This window comes from Balaenoptera borealis (genome assembly GCF_965194805.1).
Source record: "Balaenoptera borealis genome assembly, chromosome: 2".
NCBI classification, from domain to species: domain Eukaryota; kingdom Metazoa; phylum Chordata; class Mammalia; order Artiodactyla; family Balaenopteridae; genus Balaenoptera; species Balaenoptera borealis.
This window is the reverse complement of record NC_138867.1, coordinates 165,925,335-165,952,798: the sequence shown is the minus strand read 5'-3', so window position 1 is coordinate 165,952,798 and position 27,464 is coordinate 165,925,335. Positions and strand designations below refer to the sequence as shown.

The following is a 27,464-nucleotide window of genomic DNA, read 5'->3' as shown; positions in this document are numbered from 1 at the left end:
AAATATGTTTAGAAAGAGCAGTGGTGGCGTTCATGAAGGATGAATTACAAGTGCTTCATTTGGAGCTGTGTTTAGGGACCCTCAGAAATACATACAGTCCCCAAAGCAAGTGCTAAAATGCGTATGAGACAAGAAACATATGCCGGGTATGATGATGTCAAGCAGGCTTACTGCAAGCATATGTGCTGTACTGTTGATGGAATACTCGGCAAGAGTTCCAGAAAGAGGCCTTTCCTGAAATGGAGGTCAATGAGAATACTCCCCCTTCTCATAAATCCTTGGGAAAAAATAGACCTGTCTCCCACACACATGCGGCTCATTATCTGGGGGCTCATGGATCTCCTCAGAGAGTGGTTAAGAGCAGTTTACTAGGGCTAAATCTGCCCCAAGTGGTTTCCAACAGCCCCAGCTAGAAAGACTGTGGCAGCTTGCCCTTGTTTCATCAATGGGTATTTTCCTACCCCAGTGGGCAGAGGGGGTGAGGCACATGTGCTAAATAATAAAGGAGACAAGATCACATCTTTTCCTTTCCCAATGCCCAGCAAAGATCAGACCCGGAGACAAACTGCTGATGGACACCTTAGAGTCCAGAGCCTCTTTGCATGGCCGCTGGTGACCATCCACCTTAGTCCAGTTTAACTGGATTTGGCCTGAGCCAGGGCCAGGAGGACCAAGGCAAATTGAATATGGTCTCCACTTTGTGGGCTCACAGTCTAGCAGAGAGAGAGAGAGAGCTGGGCAGACAGCTCCATCCCAGTGCACTAAGTGCTGAAGCAAGTAAATATCCCTGGCCCAAGGGTGGGCAGCCAGGAAGGCTTTCCAGGGGAGGGTCCATGTCTTAGTTGGGTCTTGAAGGATGAGTAGGAGTTATTCTGGCAAGTAATGGGAGAAATGACATTGGAGACATGAGCAACACAACTCTGGGGCCGTGGTGTGTTCCGGGCCAGGAGTGATGTATGGAGGACAAGTAAGGGAGGGCAGAGCAGGCCAAAGAGGGATGTCTGGCTCAACCTGGAAGGGCCTTGACCAAAGAGCTCAGACTGTGGCCCAAGGTCAGTGGAGAGCCTGTGAAAGGCTTTAAAGGAAGTGGCATGATCAGATCTGTGGTTTAGAAGGACTGCACTGACTGTGGGGCAGAGAATGAAATCAAACAAGGGAGCCAGGGAGGAGGCTGTGACCATTGACCCAGGGAGATATGCTGGTACCAGACCTGGTGGGGACAGAGAGGGGTAGACTCTGGTTCTTTCTCTTCTGACTCTGTCATTTGGGGCGTGTTCCTTAACCTCTTGGTACTGTAAAATGGGCATAATAGCACCCACCGCATGGAGTTGTTGTGTGGTGCACAGTAATCCACGTAAAATGCAAGGACAGGGCCAAGACATGGTCAGCCAGAAGGCTTGTCGTCTTCTGTATTTGGAGGGGGTGCTCAGGAAGTGTGAATGGGATGGATCCACCCACCTTCCTGGGGGTTACTGGGTGGATGGTGATGCTGTTCACGGAGACTGGGAATTCAGGTGGAGAATTGGTGGGGCAGGGGACAAGGACTTTGGTTTAGGCCATTCAGCCAATTTCTACTAGGATTGGTGAGGAGCTTCTGTCCCACCTCATCTAATCCTGAGGCAGAATAGCCTGTGGCTCAGAGTATGATCTCTGGCACCAGACCACCTGGTCAAGTCCTGACCTTGCCACTGATACTGTGTGACCTCAAGCCAGTGACTTGCCCTCTCTGGGTCCAGTTTTCTCCTCAATAGAATGAGATGAAGGGTGGCTGTGAAAATTACAGGAGGACTGACATGACAGAGCTCAGAACAGCACCTGGTACACAGTAAATTCTAAGTGAGTGTGCACTGCAGTAGTCCTAGTAGTAGTGGCCGTGGTGGTTGCAGTGGAAATCATTGCTGGTGGTTTATGAACCCACAACTGGTGTTCCTTGGGTTTTGTAAACTCACAGCTTGGCTCCAAGCCCCCAACCCCTGAGCACACAGAAGGTAATGTGAAAAGTACAAGGCTTGAAATCTTTTGTAAGAAAGAAAATAATATTCAAAGAGAGGGAGAGAGAAATCAATTGGGTTTTGAGTGTGCTTCCTGGACCAGCAGCAAGAGCATCCCCTGGGAACTTACTAAAAATGCAAATTCTCGGTCACTCCAGCGCCACTGAATTTGAAACTAGGGGTGGGGCCGAGGACCCCTGAGCACTTTGGAGGGTGACCCGGCCCTCCTGCACCTACAGAGCAGTACTGGACCTAGGATGGGAAAGGAGCTGCTTGTGTCTGGGTCTCTGGCCAGACGATGGCATCTGGATAGAGGGGAGAAGCCCCAGGCAGTCCCCAGTTCTTTTCCTTTAAAAAAAAAGAAAGAAAGAAAGAAAGAAAGAAAGAAAAAAGGCAAGTGCTTTGGAATTGGACACAGCAGGGTTTGAATCCCAGCTCTGCCACACGCCCGGTGTATGACTTGGGACAAGTCCCTTCTCTTGTACTCCATTTGTAGGGTAGGGTAGATGCCACCTCCCTGGCAGGGGTGCTGAGCAGAACAGACGAGTGAACACTTGTACAGCCCGGAGCACAATGCCTGGCATGTTGCAGGTCCACAAGCAGGAGCCACTTTCCTTGCTTCCCACGGCTTTCCAATACCCTGCTCCAGAGTTCTGGGAACAGCCAAAGTGGTGGTGACATCTCCCCATGGCAGAAGCCTGACCTGGAGCTGTAGGCAGGAGCTGGGGCCTGTGTATGGGAGCTGCCGCTCTCAGCAGGGGACTCCCAGCTTCCCAGGCAGGGCGCCTGCATGCCCTACCCAGGGGCCACCCTCCAGATAAGGCCAGCCCCAGCCAGAGCAGCACAAAACCTAGGGAGGGAAAGAAAGGGGCCACTTGTGTCTGAGGACACCAGGCCTCTCTGGCCAGACTGTGGCATCTGAATAGATGGGAGATGGTCCCAGGGAGTCCCCAGTGTCCCCACAGTCAGGGGCCCTGGGGACCAGGTGAGCCTAGGAATCCTGATGGCTGTGCACAGCTGGCCTGCCCACACCCCACTTTCAGCTGCCCCAGCCCACAGGCCCCTGCCCACCAGTGCCTCCCACTCAGGTAGTGCCACATAAGTCCAACGTCCTCCACCCCCAATGTCCTCCACCCCAACGTCCTCCAGCCAGCCAGGGAGCAGACCTGTCCAGGCTCCTTCCACTCTAGACAGCTGTGGGGAGGAGGGGACAGTCGAACAGGTCCTGGAGAGGTCAGTTTCCAGGCACAGGGAAGGTCCTTACAGATGGAGAGTGGCACAATGAGGGCACGAGCACACCTGAGCTTGCAGGGACAGCGTGTCATGGGGTCGTCCCACTGGCGACAGAGCCAGTCCCCACCCTGTCACACTGTGTCATGGTTAGCGCCTCAGCAGGCCAGTATCTCTGTGCCACAGAACCCAGAAACAGGACCCATGCCGGGTCCATCACGGGATTCCCAGTGCCTGCAGGGCCTCCGGTGGATGTTTCGGGAATGACTACCTGAGTGACAGACTGAGGATTGGGTATTCAAATCCCCATTTGGGGCCTAGGAAACTGAGGATCTGAGAGGTTAAATGTCATGTGTTATCTCAAAGGACCTTAGGAACTGGGGTCACTATCTCCAGTCCAAAGGTAAGGAGACGGACGCTCTGAGGCAGGAATTGGCTTGCTCCAGGCCATACTAGTGAAAGCAGAATTTCTAGGACACAAATACGATCCTTCTTCTTTAGAAAACAGGCTTTGTGATGGTAGGAACCCTGTCTGTCTTGTTTACAAAGGTACAGGGGATGAAATCAGTCTTTTGAGTTTTATACCCTTCCAAAGCTGCTCGGGAAGACAGCCTGGTAGGGCATGGCCTATGATCCCAGAAAGACAGAGAGGAAGAGGAGGGCTATCTTCTCCCAAGGGGACCAGGAATGAACAGGAACACCAAGCACAGGACAAGCCTCTTTTCTGCTAGAAATGAAAAATGCTGCCCAGCTAAACAGAGTTACCATGTGACCCAGCAATTGTACTCCTAGATATATACCCAAAAGAATTGCAAGGAGGGACTCAAAGAGGTACTTGTGCATCAGTGTTCACTGAAGCATCAGGGTAGGTGGAAACAGCCCAAGTGTCCATCACCAGATGAATGGGTAAACAAAATGGGTGAACAATGGAAGAATATGCAGCCATAAAAAGGAATGAAGTCCTGCTCCATGCTTGCTTTAGTCTGTTCAGGCTGCTATGACAAAAATACCATGGACTGAGTGCCTTAAACAGCAAATATTTATTTCTCACAGTGCTGGAAGCTGGGAAGTCCAAGATCAAGGCACTGACAAATGTGGTATCTGGTGAGAGCCCACTTCTGTTCACAAATGACCATCTTCTTGTATCTTCACATGGCAGAAGGGATGAGGAAGCTCTCTAGGGTCTCTTTTATAAGGGCACTAATCCCATTCATGATGGCTCCACCCTCATGACCTAATCACCTTCCAAAGGCCCCATCTCCTAATACCATTGCCACATTGGGAGTTAGGATTTTGATATATGAATTCTGGGAGGACACAAACATTCAGTCTGTAACCAAGCTGCAACATGGGTGAAACTTGAAGACATTATTCTAAGTGAAATAAACCAGACACAAAAGGTCAAATACTGTATGATTCCACTCATATGAGGTACCTAGTGTAGGCAAATTCATAGAGACAGAAAGGAGACTAGTGGTTTCCAGGGACTGGGGGAGGGGGAATAGAGGGTTATTGTTTCATGGGTATGGAGTTTCAGTTTTACAAGATGAAAAGAGCTATGGAGGTAGGGGTGGTAGGGATGGTTGTACAACAGTGTGAAAGTACTTAATACCACTGAATTGTACTCTTTTTTTTTTAAGAATTTTTTTTTTTTTGGCTCCGTAGGGTCTTCGTTTTTGTGCGCGGGCTTTCTCTAGTTGTAGCGAGTGGGGGCTACTCTTCATTGCGGTGCAAGGCCTTCTCATTGTGGTGGCTTCTCTTGTTGCGGAGCACGGGCTCTAGGCGCATGGGCTTCAGTAGTTGTGGCACGCGGGCTCAGTAGTTGTGGTGCACGGGCTTAGTTGCTCCACAGCAAGTGGGATCTTCCCAGACCAGGGATTGAAACTGTGTCCCTGCATTGGCAGGCGGATCATTCTTAATCACTGCGCCACCAGGGAAGTGCCCTGAACTGTACTCTTCAAAATGGTTAAGATGCTGAGTTTTATGTATATTTTACCACAATTTTCTAAAAATATTAACATTTTTAAAAATATAATGTAATATACCAAAAACTATTGGGTGGTTCATATGGTATGTGAATTATATCCCAGTAAAGCTGTTTAAAAAAATTATGCTGCTCATAACACAGCTGGACACAGTGTGCCGACCCTTCCAGGGCCAGGATAAAGAACTGCAGATGTTGGAGCACATGGGCCTGCCCACACCCCAGCGTTTGAGTGTGCAGGGAGGGCCATGGGACCCCCAGGCCCCCATAAGGAGCCAGTGGCTGAAGGACAGTGAGCCACTGCTTTACTAGGGAAGGAGGAGCAGGAAGACGGCAGAGTCGCCCCCTAGCAGCCTGCCTTCGTGGACAAGGGCCAGGAAACTCAGACCCAGCTCTTGACTGCTGACATTCTCCAGCGGGAGCCGTGGTCCTTGCCCTGGCCCTGGAGGTCAAGAAAAACAAATGGTGACCCACTCAGGCCCCTTGGGAGTGTGAGTCAATAGTGCAGGGAACTGTGTGGGGCCTCACGGGCCAGGATGCTGGGAGCAGCCCAGCAGGGGCCTCCGCAGAACTTTTCCACTCAGCCTCTTGGCTGCTGTGGGGTGTGTGGTCAGTGAAGCTGGAGCAGCTTCCTCAGAACTCAAAGTCCTGTCAGCGGGCAGCAGAGGGGCCTGAGCTGTGGGGCCACTTGACCTTGGGCAGCCCCTCTCCCACTCTGTAACAGGGACGCTGGTGTCCCTGCCTCATGGGTCTGCTGCGAGAATTATGTGAGGTGCCAGCAGGTGATGGCAGCAGGTGTCTCATCAGTGACACCTTGGTGCCCTCCCACCACCAGAACAGAGTTCATTCATGCTCTGACCATTTGTTTAGCACCAACCCATGTGTCACTATCGCCTATCAGGCGATAACCATGAACCAGCACACAGGAGCCCTATCTTCAGGGAGCTGACATTCTAGTGAGGAGAGAGAAACCATAAACACTGAAAAGCAAATAAAATAAATAAACCAGGTAATTTTGGTAGAGATAAGTGACTGGAAGAAAATAAAACAAGAAAACATGCCAGAGAGGGTGATCAGTGAAGGTGTCCAGGAAGCTCAACAAAGAGTCCGCCATGCAGAATAGCCCCAGCCATGCGAGGAGAGCCCCAGGACAGAGGGAACAGCAGGTGCAAAGGCCCTGAGCTAGGACCGGCCTGGCTGGCTTGAGAAGCAGAAGGAAGGCTGTGTGGCAGGGGGTGTAGGTGGGGAGTGAGGGGGAGCAGTGGGAGATGGGGCAGTGTGGAGAGCCTCCTTCCTCACAGGCTGCCCACTGAAGTGACCAACCATCTGGTTTACCTGGGACTGTCCCAGTTTTAGCACCAAAAGGCCCAGGAAACCCCTCAGTCCTGAGCACACTGGGATAGTTGGTCACCCTAGTGCCCACTTGCTTCCCTTATTTCCTGGATGCGGAAGTGAAAGCACCCTAGGCCCTGCTGGGGGCTGGCATACCCTTCTCTCAGGAGAGCTCTGTCCGCAGGAGTGGGAGGCCTGGGTCCAGCGCCCTTATGGTCAAGTTGCCTTGGAGGGGGTGGGACAAGCTGAGTGGCCAGCTTTTCCCTGAGGGTCACTTCCTAAGTCCATGTCCACCAGCATGCTGGCCATGTTCTGAAGGCCTCACTTGCTCTTTTCTAGGACCTTCTGATGGACTTTTAACATGTAGGTTAAGAGGAATTCTCATGGAAATCAAAGCTCACATGAAGGGCTTTTAAGCTTTAAAAAATAAAATATTTGGGCTGGCCAAAAAGTTCGCTCTGTTTTTTCCGTAAGATGGCTCTAGCTAGTAGCGCTTAGTTGTCTCTAACTTCATTCAAAACAATTTTGTTAGATTGTATTGTGACAGCTGTCATATCAGTGCATTTTTTAAAAAACTTACCAAAATTGGTGAATTTTTGTGTAGCCATTTTAATATTGAAGATGGCAGAAAAAAAGCAACATTTTCGGCATATTATGCTTTATTATTTCAAGAAAGGTAAAAACATAACTGGAATGCAAAAAAAAGATTTGTGCGGTTTATGGAGAAGGTGCTGTGACTGATGGAACATGTCAAAAGTAGTTTGCAAAGTTTCATGCTGGAGATTTCTCGCTGGACGATGTTCCACCGTCGGGTAGACCAGTTGAAGCTGAAGTTGATGGAGATCAAATTGAGACATTAATTGAGAACAATCAACGTTACACCACGTGGGAGAGAGCCAACATACTCAAAATAACCAAATCAAGTGCTGAAAATCATTTGCACCAGCTTGGTTATGTCAATCGCTTTGATGTTTGGGTTCCACATAAGCGAAAAAAAGCCTTCTTGAGCATATTTCCACATGCGATTCTCTACTTAAACGTAATGAAAACATTCCATTTTTAAAACAAATTGTGACGGGCGATGAAAAGTGGATACTGTACAATAATGTGGAACGGAAGAGATCGTGGGGCAAGTGAAATGAACCACCACCAACCACACCAAATAAAGGTCTCCATCCAAAGAAGGTGGTGGTGTGTATACGGTGGGATTGGAAGGGAGTCCTCTATTATGAGCTCCTTCCAAACAATTAATTCCAACAGGTACTGCTCCCAACTAGACCAACTGAAAGCAACACTCCATGAAAAGTGTCAATAGAAAACGCATAATCTTCCATCAGGATAACGCAAGACCGCATGTTTCTTTTTTTTTTTTTAACATCTTTATTGGAGTATAATTGCTTTACAATGGTGCGTTAGTTTCTGCTTTATAACAAAGTGAATCAGCTATACATATACATATATCCCCATATCTCCTTCCTCTTGTGCCTCCTTCCCACCCTCCCTATCCCATCCCTCTAGGTAAGACCACATGTTTCTTTGATGACCAGGCAAAAACTGTTACAGCTTGGCTGGGAAGTTCTGATTCATCGCCGTATTCACCAGACATTGCACCTTCGGATTTCCATTCATTTTGGTCTTTACAAAATTCTCTTGGACTTCCCTGGTGGTGCAGTGGTTGAGAATCCACCTGCCAATGCAGGGGACGCGGGTTCAATCCCTGGTCCAGGAAGATCCCACATGCTGCGGAGCAACTAAGCCCGCGAGCCACAACTACTGAAGCCTGCGTGCCTAGAACCCGTGCTCCGCAACAAGAGAAGCCACCGCAATGAGAGGCCTGCGGACCGCAACGAAGAGTAGCCCCTGCTCGCCACAACTAGAGAAAAGCCCATGCACAACAACGAAGACCCAATGCAGCCAAAAAAAAAAAAAACATTCTCCTAATGGAAAAATTTTCAATTCACTGGAAGAGTGTAAAAGGCACCTGGAATAGTTCTTTGCTCAAAAAGATAAAAAAGTTTTGGGAAGATGGAATTATGAAGTTGCCTGAAAAATGGCAGAAGGTAGTGGAACAAAACGGTGAATACGTTGTTCAATAAAGTCCTTGGTGAAAATGAAAACTGTGTCTTTTATTGTTACTTAAAAACCGAAGGAACTTTTTGGCCAAACCATAAAAGCTTTTCATTCTCCGAAAGCAATAAATCCTGGCCTTCATTAAGTTCAAGGGGATACATTGGCCCATGTGTCAGTGATTAAGGCTTTGGGGTGAATGGAGAGCTGAGGAATTTGGTGTCTTTGGGGTGTGCTGGTTTCTGTGCACTTCTCTGGAGCCTGTTTTCCAACAGGAAACAGGATCCCAGGAGATGATAGGCTCTGGTGAGAAGTCAATTCGCACTAACACAGATCTGGGTCTGACTAAGCCCCGCAGATCTGCCCCAAGCTCTCCCACCCACCACTGACCACCCAACACCAACTCCTCACAGCCTGTGCCCTGGATACAGTCGCCACCTGCACAGGAACCAGCAGTCATGAGCCACAGTTTCTTTGTGTGCAACACCTGTCTTAGCCAGGGCACCAGCTCCTTCCACAGTCAGGTTAACATGACTCTGCCTTCACCCTTTGAGAGCCCAAGAAAGTCCTTCTGCCCTTTCTGGACCTTCCCACTCGCCCCTTCCAATCCAGGCCAGCTGGCCAGTCAGGCACGGCCTCTTCAGCCCTCAGAGATGTACTCAAGGCCTTGAGCCCCATGGAAGAGAAGGGCCATGATCTCTCTCCATCCCTCTGAGGGGCTTTTCACTCTTCATGCAGGTTTGCTCAGCCCTCCCTTCAGCAGCCTGAGCCGAGGGCTGTGGGAGGCAGCTCTGCCAAGTCCAAAAAGGGGCCTGTTACTGGGCTGCCCCAGCATGGGTCCACATGACTTACCCACCTGTCACTCAAAAGGGCCCCTTCAAGTAGTCTCTTGAAATCTCCACTGTAAGACACAGAAGCCCTTTACTGAAAGCCCTACCATGAGCCCTATCGCTCTGATCCAGAAACCACGTACCAACCCTAGTCCCCTCCACCTGTGTTCTGCTTCTCTCCAGGTCCTCTGGATGAGACATTCCATTTTTTGTTTAGCTCTGATGCCTACACCACGGTCCGTTTCCCCAAAAAGGAGACACTTAGGAGGGTAGTGCTGGTGCCAGCAAGAGCTCTGGCAGACCCAGGCCCAACTCCTGACTCCTGACTAGCTCTGGCTTGAAGAGTTCACCTCACCTTGGGCCTCAGTTTCTTTTCTGTGAGTGGACCAATTATATCCACATCTCAGAGTTACCAACAGGATTAAAGAGACAATAAAAACACCCAGCACATGGCCTGAACAGGCTCAGCACGTGTCAGCCGCCCCACCTCTCCCCGGGCCCGCTGCACCCCCCACTTCTGAGCCCCTCCCACCGGGACCCTTGGGACCCTTAGGAGGTGGCTCTTGGGTCTGGTGTGCCACCAGTATGAGTAATGGGTCTGGACTCTGTGATCCCATTTAAAAAGCCTTTTTAAAGCTGTTCCTGACTCAGGAGACGAACCAGCCCACAAACAACAGGCATTTCAGGTGGTGTAAGGAGGGCATGCCAAAAGCTGGCCAGAGTCTGCTCCAGTGCTGGCAGCATGTGGCCTTTTATTTCAATATTTAATTCACAGAGTTCTAAGAGCCACCTCTGGGCCCCTTCCATTTTGTGTGGTTTGCAGTATATTTTAAAAAATAATAATAACAAATGCCAAGAAATGGTTATAAAAATTGTGGACTATTCTACCCGCCCATCTTCACAAGCATCTTCTTGTGCAGGAGGCCGATGGCAGGGCTGGGATGCCAGGGCTCAGGGTCTCACTGCAGGGTCCCACCCACACCAGCTGTATGACCTCAGAGTGTCAATTAATCTCTTTGTGCCTCAGTTTCTCCATCTATGAGATGGAGATCATAATAGTAGTCTTCCTCCAAGGTTTGATGTGAAGAATATATGAGTTAGTACCTTGGAATCGAGATCAGTGCCAAGTATAAACATTCAATAAATGGTACTACCTACCTCTTGTTTTTCTTGAACACTGTTGTGGGGCTCCTGTGGCTATCCAGAACCATCCGCTCCTTTGGAGGGACCATCAGCGTCCATATCTGAGGCCCTTTGTGGATGTGAGGGTGGGACAATCCACCGGCCCTGGCCCCCGAGATGGGCTCTGTTCATGTGGTCACTGAACGGGACAGTGTTCAAGCAGGCTCTCCAGGTCTGGCCATTGGGCGGTAGGAGTCTGCACGGGCCTGGACAACCATCCTAGCTCCCAACAGACACTTGCCTTACGACCCCAGCAGCCTGTAGCATTGCTTCTCCAGACTGCTTCAGGCCTTGCAACTGGCGGCAGGGCTCCGTGCCACTGGGCTCCCGTCAGCATGGCAGGTGGTGGAGGACGAGCCTGCGGGACCTAAACGCCTTCCGAATGAGCTGTATTTGCTGTGCAAGAGGCTGTGATTTTAATTCCTGGACGACAACGTGACCCCCCCTGGAGCCCAGGCAGCCTGCCAGCTGGCCAGCCTCTTCCGCTGTCAGTGTCGCCTCCAGGGGTGCCATGTCCCCCAGGCCCTCCCAGAGGCATCCACAGGCTGCACTGCCTCCCCCCTCCGAGGGACAGAAGGCTTTGTTAGGCCAGGCTGGAAATAAGCATGGTGATACTCCCAGATGGGAGTTTCCGACTCCGAGGTCCGTTTGAAACTTGTAAAACAAAATGATCTGGGGAGATGTTTTAACGATCTGGTCATGGAAGCTCAAATTCAGGGACCTCCTCTGCCTTCTCTGCTCAAGGCACACCCCTACGATGGCGCTGGGGCCGCAGCCTCCTTAGGGAGCACCAGGCTGAAGGTCTGGGGGATTCGGAACCACCTGACCCCAAACTCCCTTCCCGGAGTCCTGGGAAGAGGGTCAGATAAGGACCCTCCAGAAGGGCCAGGTCTGAAGGACTCAGAGGCTGTGGACACATTCGGGGATGGCCTTACTCACAGTAGCTGAGGAGTTTAGAGGACGAGCCCTGGAGTCACACAGACCTAAGTGCAAATCCCTGTTCTGCCATCTCCTTGCGGTGTACCTTGGGGGACACCACTGTTCCAGGCTTTCAGTGGATATTCAGTGGTGTCGTTATAGCCACACGGCCAACGGCATCACCATGGCCTCCACCAGGCCGACCTTGGTAGCTGAGAACACTGGGAGCATTTCTTTTCTTTTCTTTTAAATTGTGGTAAAATACACATAACAAAATTTACCATTTTAACCATTTTTAAGTATATAATTCAGTGGTATATAGTACCTTCACATCATTATGTAACCATCACCGGCATCCATCTACAGAACATTTTTCATCTTGCAAAACTAAAATTCTGTCCCCATTAAACACTAATTCCCCATTCTCCTCACCCCCAGCACCCGGCAACCACCATTCTTCTTTCTGTCTCTACGAATTTGACTACTCCAGGTACCTCATATAAGTGGAATCATACAGTATTTTTCCTTCTGTGACTGGCTTATTTCACTCAGCATAATGTCATCAAAGTTCATCCATGTGGTAGCATGTGTCAGAATTTCCTTCCTTTTTAAGACTGAATAATATTCCATTGCACATATATATTGTAACACATTTTGTTGATCCATTCACCATTGATGGACATTTGGGTTGCTTCCACCTTTTGCTGTTGCATCTGGGAGCCTTCTTTGACGTCTCTGAGCCTCAGTTTCCCCAATCTTTAGAGAAAAAAGAGCGGAGAGGATTTAAAGCATTTTTCAGAACTGAGTATAGATTCAATTAGATAAATTGCACAAAAGCGCCTGCCCTTAGGGGCTGGCAGGAGGGAGGAGCAGGGGCTGGGGTTTGGGTGGCGGGGGGTGTTGGGAGTGACTGTTGGAGCCAGGGGAAGAGGGAGGGGCCTGGGCAGGCTGTGCCCCAGTTGGCCCCAGGGTTGTGAGAGGGCAGCAATAAAGCAAGCGTTGCTGAAGGAGGTATCCTCAGGGGAGGGAGGTGCCGGGAAGGATTGAGGGAGACCGCCACTGCGAGAACCAGGTCCTCATTGCTCAGGCCTCCCTGGAGCCTGTCGGCGTTCAGGCCCCCTTTGGAGTTGGTCAGTGACGTGAGTGCTCCAGCCCAACCAGAGATGAGATTTTTATCAGTTAGAAATGGTTCCAGTTTGTCTGGCCTTGAACAGTGCTTGAGAAAAGCATCACCCTCCCTGGAGTTACCTGATGTGCAGATGGTCGTCACAAGCAGAGTCATTTAGCAGCGAGCTGGAGCCCTCGCCAGCCCACGCTATGCCTGAAACCTCAGGATTTCTTTGAGAAATCTCATTCCCAGACCGCTCAGCCCGTGTATCCTGATCCCTAGGTCCACAGACAGACCATGATTAGGGACCTGGAAAAGCTCCAGACTGTCCCTGCCCCTGTGGGCTCAAGGTCAGGGTGTAATTGAGGGCTTAGCCAGCCTCTGGACTCAAACCCTGCCCACTATACCATACTTGAGCTATACTGAAATATAGCTGCCCTGTCTCAGGCTTCACCCACCTTGGGAAGCACGCAACCAATGTACATCAAGTCCCCAGATTCTAATGGCCCAGAGGCCCCTGCAGCCAGTTATTTCTTGGGGTCCCAAATAGGCCCCTCTTTTGTGCCCCCAAGCTGGTGTGTCTGCTGCCAGCTCATCTGTTTAACAGTTCTGCAAGGCAGGTGTAGTTGCCATCACCCCTAAAATTTTATCCTCACGGATTGGGAACCCAAAGTTCAGAGAGGTTGACTAACTTGCTCCAGGTTAAACAGCTTCCTTTTAGTCATGTCTTTTCCCCTTCTGCACCAGCATCACCTGTTGGTGTCTGTTGCTCAAAACCTCTGGAAGGAAACTTTGCAGGTGCCACCATGGCAGCACCCACTGTGAAATACCAGCGTCCCCATGGCTGCCAGCCCCTGACCCAGAGCCGTGTGGGTCACACAGAGGTGAGAACAGCCTGAGCTGGTCTTCATCACCTGGAGACTCTCCAGCCAGGACTGTTTTTCCAGCAGCATCCTTGGGCAAGACCTTAGTTTCTCCATCTATACATCAGCAAGTCGATCAAGACAGACTCCCAGGTGCCTTCCAGGGCAGCCTGAGTGTCTGAGTCTGTGCCAGCAGTGGGAAACATTCTGCCACTGTAGAAAGGAAGGAACAGAAGAAAACCAAGAAACAGAAAGCTCTGAGGCAAACTGCTGGGCCAGGAGCCTGGTTTTGCTTGTTCGGAGAACATCTGAGCTGCAGCCAGCTGGCCCGGCTATCCCTGGGAGCCCAGATCAATCTGCTGCAGGCCTGGCCCAGATGCCAGAGAACCACAACCCATCTGCCCTGCTGTTCGCCCCAGGGTGGCCACCCCTTCCATTGCCAAGGCTGCCTGCCTGGGGGTTCGACATATCTGGCACAACTGCCCTTGCACCTTAAGAATCACAGACTGATGACGAAGGGCTCCCCAAGGCGCCAGCTGCGAGGCCTTAGGCAAATCTTTTCACCTCACTTAGCGTCAGAGTTCCCCTCTATACAGGGCATACCAGCATCTTCTTCAGAGGGCTGAGCAGGGAATAGATGAGCTCCTTGGATGAGCCACAGGAGACCTGGAGCACAAAGGGTTCCAAGTTCATATTTGCTGGATGAGTAGCTGGCCTGGCACCTAGTAGATGCTGAACCAGGGCTGCTGCCCATGGCCGGCCCTCAGCACCTGACAATCTAGAAACTCAGGAAGGGCCGTCCTTCCTGCCTTCCCCACTACAGGTTCCACAATCCAGGCCTCGTGTGTGCAAGGCCTCTCTGTTTGCAAAAGTAGCAGACAGGGAGCCTAGTGGTCAGCATGGGACTCAGCTCTGGCACCCCCCGCTCCCAGGACCTCTATTTGATCAAGCCTGGCAGGCCTCACCACCTCCATCTCCTGCCGTAGGGAGAAAGGAGAGAAAGTATTCCTCATCTCAACAGCTTTCCCCATCAAATTAGGTAGTCTTGCATCTCTTCGAAGCCATGGATCTTGTTAGATTTGACAGTCTTTTAAAGAGATGCGGACTGCACACTGCAGTGGACGACCTTCTGTTAGGAGGAGGACAAACGAGTCACAGCAGGAAGGGTGGGTGGAAGAGGCTGAGCGTGGGGGCAGCCTTTGCCTGATGCCAAGGAGGAAGGGGTCTCAGTTACGTGTGAGGCAGGAGGATGCCTCCAACAGCTCCCAGGTGGTTTCTGGCTTGGCTCTGTGGGCACTGATCATACCTACGCCTAGGAGAGAAGAGAGCGCTGTCGGGAGCACACGAAGAATTGGGAGATGATTTTGGGTTTGGACATGTTGCCTCTCGATACAATTATCTTGGAGACAGTTGAATGAGTATGAAGCTTCGAAGAGTGGGTTGACCAGTTGTCAGTTTGTGAGCTGTTCACACAGAGGCCTCCAGGATCTGGTTTGAATTGGCCTGCAGAGAGTTCACAAGCCTCAGTCTCCTTCTTTACTTAGGCCCTTTCAGTTGGGAGTCCTGTCCAGCCTGCCAGGACTACAGCCCCACAGGCCCTGTGCACTCAGCAGCCCCCAGGCCCCCCCCCACCCACTCCGCCCATTTGCTAGCATCTTCCTCATTGGGCCTTCTGCCTAACCATGCCACCCAGGAGATCCACCCAGAAAAATCCATTAGTTCAGCCACCTCAGTGACAGTAAATGTCTTCATCTGGCTTGAGTTTCCCAGATGGAGAATTTTACAGTCGTACCCAGTAACGACCATTAGAAAACCATGGCGCTGCTTTAGCTTTCAGATCCAGGAAGAGCCTGGCTTACTCTCCCACTCTTGGGCCCCTTTCCTGCCACGTCCCATACGTCAGCCTGAGGCCCAGGGCGAGTGAGCAACCTTGCTGAGCCAAGCACAGGCCTTTTATAGCCTGGTGAGAGCACAGAATCCAGGGACCAGTTTGCTGGACCTTGTGAGTGAAAGCTGGGCCTCTTCTCTCCTACAACCAAAGGAGCATGATGCTGGGTGTGCCATTGGGGTCCCTCTTCCCACACCCTCGCTCAACCTGAAAACAGATGTGCCTGGATAGAACGGGCCAAACACCGGCCAGCCTCACGAGGTTTCCAGGTGCTGTCAGCCCCATGAAGGAGCTGGGAGGAGAGCAGGACGCATGTTTAGCCGTGAGGGGTCTGAGATGTTGGTGAGACACGCACATGGAGGTGTTGAAGGCAGTTGTCCATGCACTGCAGGTGTTGCAGGCCTTGGCTGAGATCACTGACCTGGAGGCTCTTCATAAGCTGTTACACTGGTGTGAGGAGCTATTGTCTGTTATGGGGGTGCCAGGATCTTAGCCTCGCTAATCAACACAGCCCTGAGCCATTCCAGCATAAAACTCAAGGTCTCTGTCTCTCGGGAAAAGTCAAGGGCTATGTAACTGGCATGAATTTCTACTCCCAGAACTCAGGGGTACATCGCTTATATGGTCAAATGATTTTAGACAGAGGCTCCAAGGCTACACAACGGGGAAAAGATAGTCTCTTCAACAAATGCTGTTGAGAAAACTGGATACCCACATGCAAAAGAATGAAGTTGGGCCCTTACCTTATACCATATACAAAAATTAGCTCAAAAGGTTAAAAGGTTAAAATTAACTCAAAGGTCAAAAAGGTAACAAAAGCAAAAATAGACAAATTGGACTACATCAAACTTTAAAACTTCTGCACAGAGAAGGAAAACAGGAGGAAGAATCAGGGGTAGTTAGACTAATGGGGAGTGAAAACGGAGGCAGAGAGGGGAAGGCAAGGGAGCGTCAGGGAGGTTTGCAGCAGGGCTCCAGGAGCGGTGCTGGGATGAGGGCGCGCTGGCTGAGGCCGCAGACCTCCACTCCCAGGCCGGGTGAGCTGTGCTCTGGGCCCTGCTGCCGCCAGGTTCTGGGTTCCATGACCCAGAGCCCTCTTCCTCTTCAACATCACAGTCACTCAGGTCTCAGGGGCTGACATGGGCCGAGGGGCAGAAGGCAGAGGCAGGATGATCTGCATCAGATTCAGAAAGTGCAAAAACGTATGGATGAGACTGGATACCAGAAAGAATGTGCATTGGAGTGCACATAATGTGCAATAAATCACAAGAAATTTATAAGCGGCTCCCTGGAGCTGTGGGGAAGGGGAGGGAGGTGCCAAAGGGTCTAGTGAGCAAAGGAAAGAAGTAGATGGATAGGATAGAGCCTGTTACCACCGACTTTAAACATTTGAGATGCCATGATAGTGTCCTTATTGGTGCGTCTCTGTTGTTTTATTTTAGTGAATATTAAAAAGCATTTGGGGCTTCCCTGGTGGCGCAGTGGTTGAGAATCTGCCTGCTAATGCAGGGGACACGGGTTCGAGCCCTGGTCTGGGAGGATCCCACATGCCGTGGAGCGGCTAGGCCCGTGAGCCACAATTGCTGAGCCTGCGCGTCTGGAGCCTGTGCTCGGCAACAAGAGAGGCCGCGATAGTGAGAGGCCCGCGCACCGCGATGAAGAGTGGCCCCCGCTTGCCACAACTAGAGAAAGCTCTCGCACAGAAACGAAGACCCAACACAGCCATAAATAAATAAATAAAATTTAAAAAAAAAAAAAAAAGAAGAAGATGGCTCTTAAAACCGCGCAGCTGGAGGAGCCACGTGTTTCCTGCTGGGATTCTCTCCTTCTCTTCACTCTTAAAAAAAAAAAAAAAAAGCATTTGTCCGGGCTTTTGTAAGATAACTCCTACCCTCAGCCTTATTTTTCTTGAAAGTCTGAAGTTTCTCAGTGGCAAACTCTTCTGCCTCAAGAGTTTCTAGGTAGTAAACCTTTTTGAATGGGAAAGGACTTGGGAATGAAATAATGAACAGATAATTGAATAACTAAATGAATGAGTGAGGGATGAGAATGCAGCCAACAGGGGAGGATCCAGAGGAGCAGGGGGGAGGGAGGGGCAGGAGATGGAGCTTTCTCCCCACTCCTCTCCCCTCCCCCAGCCAGCAAGGTGGTGAGCACGCTGCCCCCAGGCTGCTGTTACGGTTGTGGGTTGGGGGGTGGTGACGCAGTGGTGCTGGCAGCAGGCAGGCTGTGCCCAAGCTCACTGGCTTCCCTTCTTAACGAGTCCGTCCTTCTTTTCCTGTCTAGGCCCCCCTGGACGGCGTGGCAAGCCTGGAAGAAGAGGCGATCCCGGTGAGTCCCAGGTTTTCTTAGTTACTAAACCTAGGCCTGGAAGCCTGCCCTTGACCTGGGACCTGGCTGGAGGTGCCAATCCCCGCACCACCCCATAACTCAGGACTTTTGGTCCTGGGCCAGGTCTTTGTCTCCCCTCCAATTCCAGCCACTGTCCCCAGAGCTGCAGTGCCCAGTGCTGCCTTTCTTGGCTTCTTGACACCATTCCAGTGTTACAATTCCAGTGACGGTCCCCTCTATGCCCTTGGCCACCCCCCAAATCTCATTAACAGCCTCAGAAACTTTAATCCCTGGTCTCCCACTCTGAAACGGCCTCTTGTCTTTGCCGGACTCGCTACTGTGGGTCCCTCAACACAAGATGGTTCTCCTGTGTGTCCCCATCCCTCCCCTGACATGGCCTGTCCTTCCCTTGGCAGAGGCACCAGGAGAAGATCCTTTCCATACCTTCCATGCAACCTGCAGACTCACCTGTACTCGCCGCCAGCCTCCCTCCTGCCACCTTCATTTCACCCAAAATGCACTCTCTCTGCGTGTACCCTTCCCCCAACTCACAGTGAAGCTTCCCTCAGAGGCTACACACCCCTACCCCACTCCCATCTCCTCCGCCTTGCCTTCCACTCCTCCCAGCCCCTCCAGTCTCTTCTCACTGTCAAGCCACTCACATCCTTTTGGCCAGAGTTACCACTGACCACCTGATGGCCATACCAGCAGACACAGATGCGTTGCTGTCTCTCTTCCTGGGCCTCACATTGGCCATTCCCCTGAGTGCCCCTCTGACTCTTGCCTGCGTTTCCTCCCACATCTCTGACCCCTTCTCATATGCCTTTCCTGTAGGGCCCCACTTGCCTCTTAAATGGATCTGCCCTTGGCCCTCTTCTCTCTCTCCCACCCCTGTGGCTCTGGCGCCCCCATAATGCTGATGACAACACCCCCCCTTCCTGCCTCCAGCCAAGTCATCTCCTCTGGACCCAGAGGTTGGACCTGGCCCCACTGAACCCAGCACTTCCCCAGCTGCTCTCCTCCAGCTCCCCATTGCAGGGAGGGGACCTCCAGCCACCTGCTTCCCTATGCAGACACCAGGGCATCATCCTTGATCCCTCCCTCCCCACTCCCACACCAAATCCCCATCAGTCTCCTCCTCAGTGTGTCTCAGCACTGTCCTCATCAGCACAGCCTCCTGCAGGTCTCACCACTGTTCCTCCCGTGTCCCCTACCTCCAGCCTCATTGTGCATGTCCAGGGCCCTCCCACTCTGAGCCTGTACTCTTATGTCCTCCCCACCCCCAGAATGTCTCCTCCTCTACCTGGACTCTTACCCCAAGTTCACTATTCTTTGTCCTTTCCGTCTAGCTCAAGCATCTCCTCCAAAAAGGCTTATCTAATCCCTCTGGCTGGGGCTGTCACCAACCCAGCCAAGAGCCTGGTGCAGAGGAGGCTCCAGGGAATGGAAATACACAGAACAGTGAATGAATGAATGAATGAATGAATGCACACGTGCTGAGCCCCTAAGCAAATTCATAAGGAGAGCCTGGTGGTAAAGGCAGATTGAGCCTGGGAGAAACGGGGCAGGTTCTCTCTGAACCTCAGACTCTTCTTCCTGACCCTGGGCACGGGCCTCTTGTCCTCTCGTTTTGCTGCATGCTTGCGCTATTTAGGTCCCTACATAGAAGCCCTCCAGATAAACTCCCCAGAGTTCACTGGAAGGAAACACCTTTCCTGGAACTCTGTTTGCTTTGACTTCCAGAAGCTGAGGACTGTTTTGTGTTTGATTGCAATGGATTTTGTGTGTAATCACCTCCCTGCACCATCGGCCAAATACACACTTCATCACTCAGTTCTTATTTCTGCCCTCGTAAAAGGTTTTATTGCCTTTTATTGTAAGCTCCTGAAGTCCTTTTTGGAAGAAGATGAGGAATACATAGTGACTTTTTTTAGGACAAAGTATAATATTACTCAACTTACTCAAAAACCCATTAGAATTATGACTCCAATTTACAACCGATCTAAAAGTCAAAGAAAGACAAGGACTTAACTGGGCCCCTGACACTGCTCTGCGTCCTTTCAAGTCCTTCATCTCATGTGATCCTCACAGAGCTCTGCAAAAGATAAAAATATGTTATTATCCCCATTTTGCAGATAAGGAAACTGAGGCTCCAAGGGGAGAAGTGTCTCATCTAAGGTCAGCTGCTGGGCAAGGGGTGGGCAGCACCTCCTCCCCTTCACTGCCCTTTCCCACGCAATGTCCTGATTCTCTGCCTGTCACAGAATGGTGTGAGTAGCACAGAGCAGATGTCCCTCTCTGATTAGCTTTGGCTGGGCCTCGTGTTTATTTCTAGATAGTTTCACACACATGCACTTCTTGGCTTTGGGCCCTTCCCTTGTACAAACCAGGCTTTTTCTTCACCCCAGGGAGAAAGGCTCTTTTTGCCTGGTGGGACAATATCTGGCTGAGATGGCTTCTTGCTGCTGCTGCAGACCTGCAGACAGAGCCGACCCTGCCCGCCTGTGGGATGGGTTCTCTCCAGCTCCCAGTGGGAGCCTTTGTCTGGAATATGCCTCACAGATCCTACACTGTTTTTGTGTCTCTACTGTAATGGAGTGGATTTTTCATCTCCCCGCTGGCCTATTTCCCAGCTGGGGAAACCGCGCACTACCCTTGGTATTCTCTTTCTAGGGAACGTAGACAGTATTTTTCCTCCTTCCAGACTTCCCTTTCCCCAAGAGCATCCATCACTCTACCCTGGCTCCCCCAGCCCCCGAGATCCCTCCCTCAGTCGCAGCACTCCCCGCAGTGCTGGTGGTCTGCTCTGCAAACATGTCCTTCTCCACCAAAGCACAGGCTCCTCAGAGCAGGAGCTTGACCCCCAGGCACTAAAGATATGGTCAACAAATGCTTGTTGACGGGAAAGAGGGAGGGAAGGGAGGAGGGAGAGAGAAAGAGGGACTTTTTAGGAGGCAGGAAGAGACAAGGATGAAAACAATCAAATCCTGCTTGGCTGATGCTTGTGCTAAACCTACAGAGACAAAAGGAGGTACTCACCAAATCTCTGCAGCCGCCAGCCTTAGGTCAGCAGTTTTCGTGTCAGGGTTTTTTATCCACCCTGGCCCCAAGAAACCCTTTCTAAAAATACAGTGGAAGAAGCACTACTGGGATGGTAGAGATAGGACTTCTGAAAATCTGCTCCTCCATAAAAGCAGCAAGAACACTAGGAGAAATTGACCTTTTCAGAATCCTGGAAATTAACGTCTGGTAACAACCTAAGAAATGTTAACTTAAGAAAAAGGTCTGAAACTTGCTGAGAACAGAGAGGTTTGTAGCGTTTTAATTTGCCCATCTCCCCAGCCCCATGGTAGCCTTAAAAACCATCACAGCCTCACAATCATAGTACCTGTGAAAACTAGCAGCCATTGGAGGTGGCAGAACAACTTTGAAGCTCCCCAAATGCTCATTCTCTGAACTTGTCACTGTCTGTTAGCTCCCTGGAAAAGCGCATACACAAAACTCATCTTTTTTGACCTGATGCAGAGCTCACTCACTGGGAAAAGCCCTATCCCCAGAATGCTTGCCAAAACACTCAGCAGCAGTTGTTTAACTTTGCAGCTGCCTGAGGTGGCAATACAAGTTGGAGCAAACAAGAAGCTGACACAAAAACTTAAATGAAACTCTAGGGGATGAGCTGTCCAAAAGGGCTTTGAAATGCTCCCACATACCTGGGGATCTAGAAGACACGTGCCTGTGCAAGGAAAGACCTAAGAGAGCCCCAGTCTCTCACCTCTGGATGACCTTGAGTCTCCACTCAAGCAAGAAGTAAAGCAAAAGCAGAGTTGTAACCTGATAGAGTGTTGAAGTTATGCTCAACACACACAAAGAGCCCCTCAGAACAGAATGGGGGACTTACCAGATCAAGGCATTAAAGAAAACCTCTGTCTTAAGCTGACAATTAAGCAAAGCAAGCAGAGAATTCAGTAGCTGCACATGACAAAGAGTACATATTTCAGAGAATTAGCTCAAAAAAGCCCCTGAACAAACAACAACAACAACAAACCCTGGAAAGGGGGAGGGATATCTAGTTTCCAGAGTAGCCATATTAGATTATTTGATGCCCAATTTTTAACAAAGACACACAAAGATACAAGAAAGTATGGCAGTGAAAAAAAAAGAGGAAAAAAAGCAGTCAATAAAAACTGTCAGTGAGGAAGCCCAGATGAACTTACTAGACAAAGATTTTTATATTGGCTATTATACATATGTTCAAAGAACTAAAGGAAACCATGTCTAAAGAATTAAAGGGGGGCTTCCCTGGTGACGCAGTGGTTGAGAATCCACCTGCCAATGCAGGGGACACGGGTTCGAGCCCTGGTCTGGGAAGATCCCACATGCCGCGGAGCAGCTAGGCCCATGAGCCACCATTACTGAGCCTGCGCATCTGGAGCCTGTGCTCCGCAACAAGAGAGGCCGTGACAGTGAGAGGCCTGAGCACCGCGATGGAGAGTGGCCCCCGCTTGCCACAACTAGAGAAAGCCCTCGCACAGAAACGAAGACCCAACACAGCCAAATAAATAAATTAATTAAATTAATTTTTAAAAAATCTAACAAGCCAAAATATTAAAAAAAAAATAAAGGAAACCATAAGAATTATGTGCCACCAACTGGAGATTATCAATAAAACGATTGAAAGTATTTTTTAAAGAAACCAAATAGAAATTCTGGAGCTGTAAAGTACAATAACTGAAATGAAAAATTCACTAAAGGGGCTCAACAGTAGATTTGGACTGGCAGAAGAAAGAATCAGCAAACTTGAAGACAGGCCAATTGAGATGATCCTGTCTAAGGAAGAGAAAGAAAAAAAGAATGAAGAAAAATGAACAGAATCACAGAGATCTGTGGGACACTATCAAGTGTGCCAACATTTATATAATGGGGGCCTCAGTAGGGGATAAGAGAGAGAAAGAGGCAGAAGGAATATATGAAGAATTAATGGCCAAAATCTTCCCAAATATGAAGAAAACATTAATCTGCACATCCAAGAAGCTCAACAAACTCCAAGTAGAACAAACTCAAAGAGATCCAAATCTAAGTACATCATAGCCACATTACCAAAAGGAAAAAAATGAAGAAAGAATCTTTTTTTAAAAAACACCATGGTGGTCCCTTCACCACCGACCTTGGCACCTTCCATGGCCGAGAGCTGGATCCTCCCACTTCTCGACACGCACGGAAGAAAGAGTCTTAAAAGCAGCAAAAGAACAGTGACTCATCACAGAAAAAGAATCCTCAGTAAGATTAATAGCTGATTTCTCATCACAAACCATGAAAGCCAAAAGGCAGTTGGTATGACATATTCAAAGTGATGAAAAAAAGAAAAACTGTCAATAAAGAAATCTATAGCCAGAAGAACTATACTTGAAAAGTGAAGAAGAAATTAAGACATGCCCAAGTAAACAAAAATGAAGAGAATTCAACGCTAGCATCCTGCTCTACAAGAAATACTGAAGTGACTCCTTCAGCCTGAAATTAAAGGACACTACACAGTAATTTAAATCCACACACAGAAATAAAGAGCTTCAGTGAGGTAACTACACAGGTAAATATGAAAGACAGTATAAATGTCTTTTTTTAATTTTTGGCTGCACCCTTGCTTAGGTCCCCAACCAGGGATCGAACCCACACCCCCTGCAGTGGAAGCACGGAGTCTTAACCACTGGACAGACAGGGAAGTCCCAAAATGTATATTTTTTTTAATTTAATTTAATTTATTTTTTTATACAGCAGGTTCTTATTAGTCATCAATTTTACACACATCAGTGTATACATGTCAATCCCAATCGCCCAATTCATCACACCACCATCCCCAACCCCCCGCTGCTTCCCCCCGTTGGTGTCCATACGTTTGTTCTCTAAGACAGATCTGTGTCTCAATTTCTGCCCTGCAAACTGGTTCATCTGTACCATTTTTCTAGGTTCCACATACATGCGTTAATATACGATATTTGTTTTTCTCTTTCTGACTTACTTCACTCTATATGACAATCTCTAGATCCATCCACGTCTCAACAAATGACCCAATTTTGTTCCTTTTTATGGCTGAGTAATATTCCATTGTATATATGTACAACAACTTCTTTATCCATTTGTCTGTCGATGGGCATTTAGGTTGCTTCCATGACCTGGCTGTTGTAAATAGTGCTGCAATGAACATTGGGGTGCATGTTTCTATTTGAATTATGGTTTTCTCTGGGTATATGCCCAGTAGTGGGATTGCTGGATCATATGGTAATTCTATTTTTAGTTTTTTAAGGAACCTCCATACTATTCTCCATAGTGGCTGTATCAATTTACATTCCCACCAACAGTGCAAGAGGGTTCCCTTTTCTCCACAATCTCTCCAGCATTTGTTGTTTATAGACTTTCTGATGATGCCCATTCTAACTGGTGTGAGGTGCTAACCTCATTGTAGTTTTGATTTGCATTTCTCTAATAATTAGTGATGTTGAGCAGCTTTTCTTTTTTTTTTTTTAAACATCTTTATTGAAGTATAATTGCCTTACAATGGTGTGTTAGCTTCTGCTTTATAACAAAGTGAATCAGTTATACATATACAATATGTTCCCATATCTCTTCCCACTTGCATCTCCCTCCCTCCCACCCTCCCCATCCCACCCCTCTAGGTGGTGACAAAGCACCGAGCTGATCTCCCTGTGCTATGAGGCTTGAGCAGCTTTTCATATGCTTCTTGGCCATATGTGTGTCTTCTTTGGAGAAATGACTATTTACGTTTTCTGCCCATTTTTCGATTGGGTTGTTTGTTTTTTAATATTGAGCTGCATGAGCCGTTTATATATTTTGGAGATTAATCCTTTGTCTGTTGATTCATTTGCAAATATTTTCTCCCATTCTGAGGGTTGTCTTTTCATCTTGTTTATGGTTTCCTTTGCTGTGCAAAAGCTTTGAAGTTTCATTAGGTCCCATTTGTTTATTTTTGTTTTTATTTCCATTACTGTAGGAGGTGGATCAAAAAAGATCTTGCTTTGATTTATGTGAAAGAGTGTTCTTCCTATGTTTTCCTCTAAGACTTTTATAGTGTCCAGTCTTACATTTAGGTCTCTAATCCATTTTGAGTTTATTTTTGTGTATGGTGTTAGGGAGTGTTCTAATTTCATTCTTTTACATGTAGCTGTCCAGTTTTCCCAGCACCACTTATTGAAGAGACTGTCTTTTCTCCATTGTATATCCTTGCCTCCTTTGTCATAGATTAGTTGACCATAGGTTCATGGGTTTATCTCTGGGCTTTCTATCTTGTTGCATTGATCTACGTTTCTGTTTTTGTGCCAGTACCATACTGTCTTGATTACTGTAGCTTTGTAGTATAGTCTGAAGTCAGGGAGGCTGATTCCTCCAGCTCTGTTTTTTTCCCTCAAGACTGCTTTAGCTATTCTGGGTCTTTTGTGTCTCCATACAAATTTTAAGATTTTTTGTTCTAGTTCTGTATAAAATGCCATTGGTAATTTGATAAAGATTGCATTGAATCTGTAGATTGCTTTGGGTAGTACAGTCATTTTCACAATATTGATTCTTCCAATCCAAGAACATGGCATATCTCTCCATCTGTTGGTATCATCTTTAATTTCTTTCATCAGTGTCATAGTTTTCTGCATACAGGTCTTTTGTCTCCCTAGGTAGCTTTACTCCTAGGTATTTTATTCTTTTTGTTGCAATGGTAAATGGGAGTGTTTCCTTAATTTCTCTTTCAGATTTTTCATCATTAGTGTATAGGAATGCAAGAGATTTCTATGCATTAATTTTGTATCCTGCAACTTTACCAAATTTATTGATTAGCTCTAGTAGTTTTCTGGTAGCATCTTTAGGATTCTCTATGTATAGTATCATGTTACCTGCAAACAGTGACAGTTTTACTTCTTCTTTTCCAATTTGGATTCCTTTTATTTCTTTTTCTTTTCTGATTGCTGTGGCTAGGACTTCCAAAACTGTGTTGAATAATAGTGGTGAGAGTGGACATCCTTGTCTTGTTCCTGATCTTAGAGGAAGTGCTTTCAGTTTTTCACCATTGAGAATGATGTTTACTGTGGGTTTGTCATATATGGCCTCTGTTATGTTGAGGTAGGTTCCCTCTATGCCCACTTTCTGGAGAGTTTTTATCAGAAATGGGTGTTGAATTTTGTCAAAAGCTTTTTCTGCATCTATTGAGATGATCATATGGTTTTTCTTCTTCAATTTGTTAATATGGTGTATCACATTGATTGATTTGTGTATACTGAAGAATCCTTGCATCCCTGGGATAAATCCCACTTGATCATGGTGTATGATCCTTTTAATGTGTTGTTGGATTCTGTTTGCTAGTATTTTGTTGACGATTTTTGCATCTATATTCCTCAGTGATATTGGTCTGTAATTTTCGTTTTTTGTAGTATCTTTGTGTGGTTTTGGTATCAGGGTGATAGTGGCCTCATAGAATGAGTTTGGGAGTGTTCCTTCCTCTGCAATTTTTTGGAAGAGTTTAAGAAGGATGGGTGTTAGCTCTTCTCTAAATCTTTGATAGAATTCACCTGTGAAGCCATCTGGTCCTGGACTTCTGTTTGTTGGAAGATTTCTAATCACAGTTTCAATTTCATTATTTGTGATTGGTCTGTTCATATTTTCAGCTTCTTCCTGGTTCAGTCTTGAAAGGATATACCTTTCTAAGAATGTGTCCATTTCTTCCAGGTTGTCCATTTTATTGGCATAGAGTTGCTTGTAGTAGTCTCTTAGGATGCTTTGTATTTCTGTGGTGTCTGTTGTAACTTCTCCTTTTTCATTTCTAATTTTATTGATTTGAGTCCTCTCCCTCTTTTTCTTGATGAGTCTGGCTAATGGTTTATCAATTTTGTTTATCTTCACAAAGAATCAGATTTTAGTTTTATTGATCTTTGCTATTTTCTTTGTTTCTATTTCATTTATTTCTGCTCTGATCTTTATGATTTCTTTCCTTCTGCTAACTTTGGGTTTTGTTTGTTCTTCTTTCTCTAGTTCCTTTAGGTGTAAGGTTAGATTGTTTATTTGAGATTTTTCTTGTTTCTTGAGGTAGGCTTGTATAGCTATAAACTTCCCTCTTAGAGCTGTTTTTGCTGCATCCCATAGCTTTTGGATCGTCGTGTTTTCATTGTCATTTGTCTCTAGGTATTTTTTGATTTGCTGTTTGATTTCTTCAGTGATCTCTTGGTTATTTAGTAACGTATTGTTTAGCCTCCATGTGTTTGTGTTTTTTACGTTTTTTCCCTGTAATTCATTTCTAATCTCATAACGTTGTGGTCAGAAAAGATGTTTGATATGATTTCAATTTTCTTAAATTTACTGAGGCTTGATTTGTGACCCAAGATGTGATCTATCCTGGAGAATGTTTCATGCACACTTGAGAAGAAAGTGTAATCTGCTGTTTTTGGATGGCATGTCCTATAAATATCAATTAAATCTATGTGGTCTATTGTGTCATTTAAAGCTTCTGTTTCCTTATTTATTTTCACTCTGGATGATCTGTCCATTGGTGTAAGTGAGGTGTTAAAGTCCCCCACTATTATTGTGTTACTGTTGATTTCCTCTTTTATAGCTGTTAGCAGTTGCCTTATGTATTGAGGTGCTCCTATGTTGGGTGCATATATGTTTATAATTGTTATATCTTCTTCTTGGATTGATCCTTTGATCATTATGTAGTGTCCTTTCTTGTCTCTTGTGACATTCTTCATTTT

General features: G+C 47.9%; 1 protein-coding gene and 1 long non-coding RNA gene across 2 annotated transcripts in view; one reads left to right on the top strand and one right to left on the bottom strand.

Moving 5' to 3' along the window:
- COL23A1 (collagen type XXIII alpha 1 chain) overlaps window positions 1–27,464 on the top strand; it is a 370,527-nt gene that overhangs the window by 282,814 nt on the left and 60,249 nt on the right. The window contains exon 3 of the mRNA XM_082379589.1: window positions 17,680–17,724. Coding sequence (XP_082235715.1) covers window positions 17,680–17,724 — 45 coding nt within the window. The remainder of the gene's footprint in view (window positions 1–17,679; window positions 17,725–27,464) is intronic.
- The window catches only part of LOC309623055, a 95,065-nt gene that overhangs the window by 62,969 nt on the left and 4,632 nt on the right, over window positions 1–27,464 (bottom strand). The gene's annotated exons all lie outside the window — the stretch shown is intronic.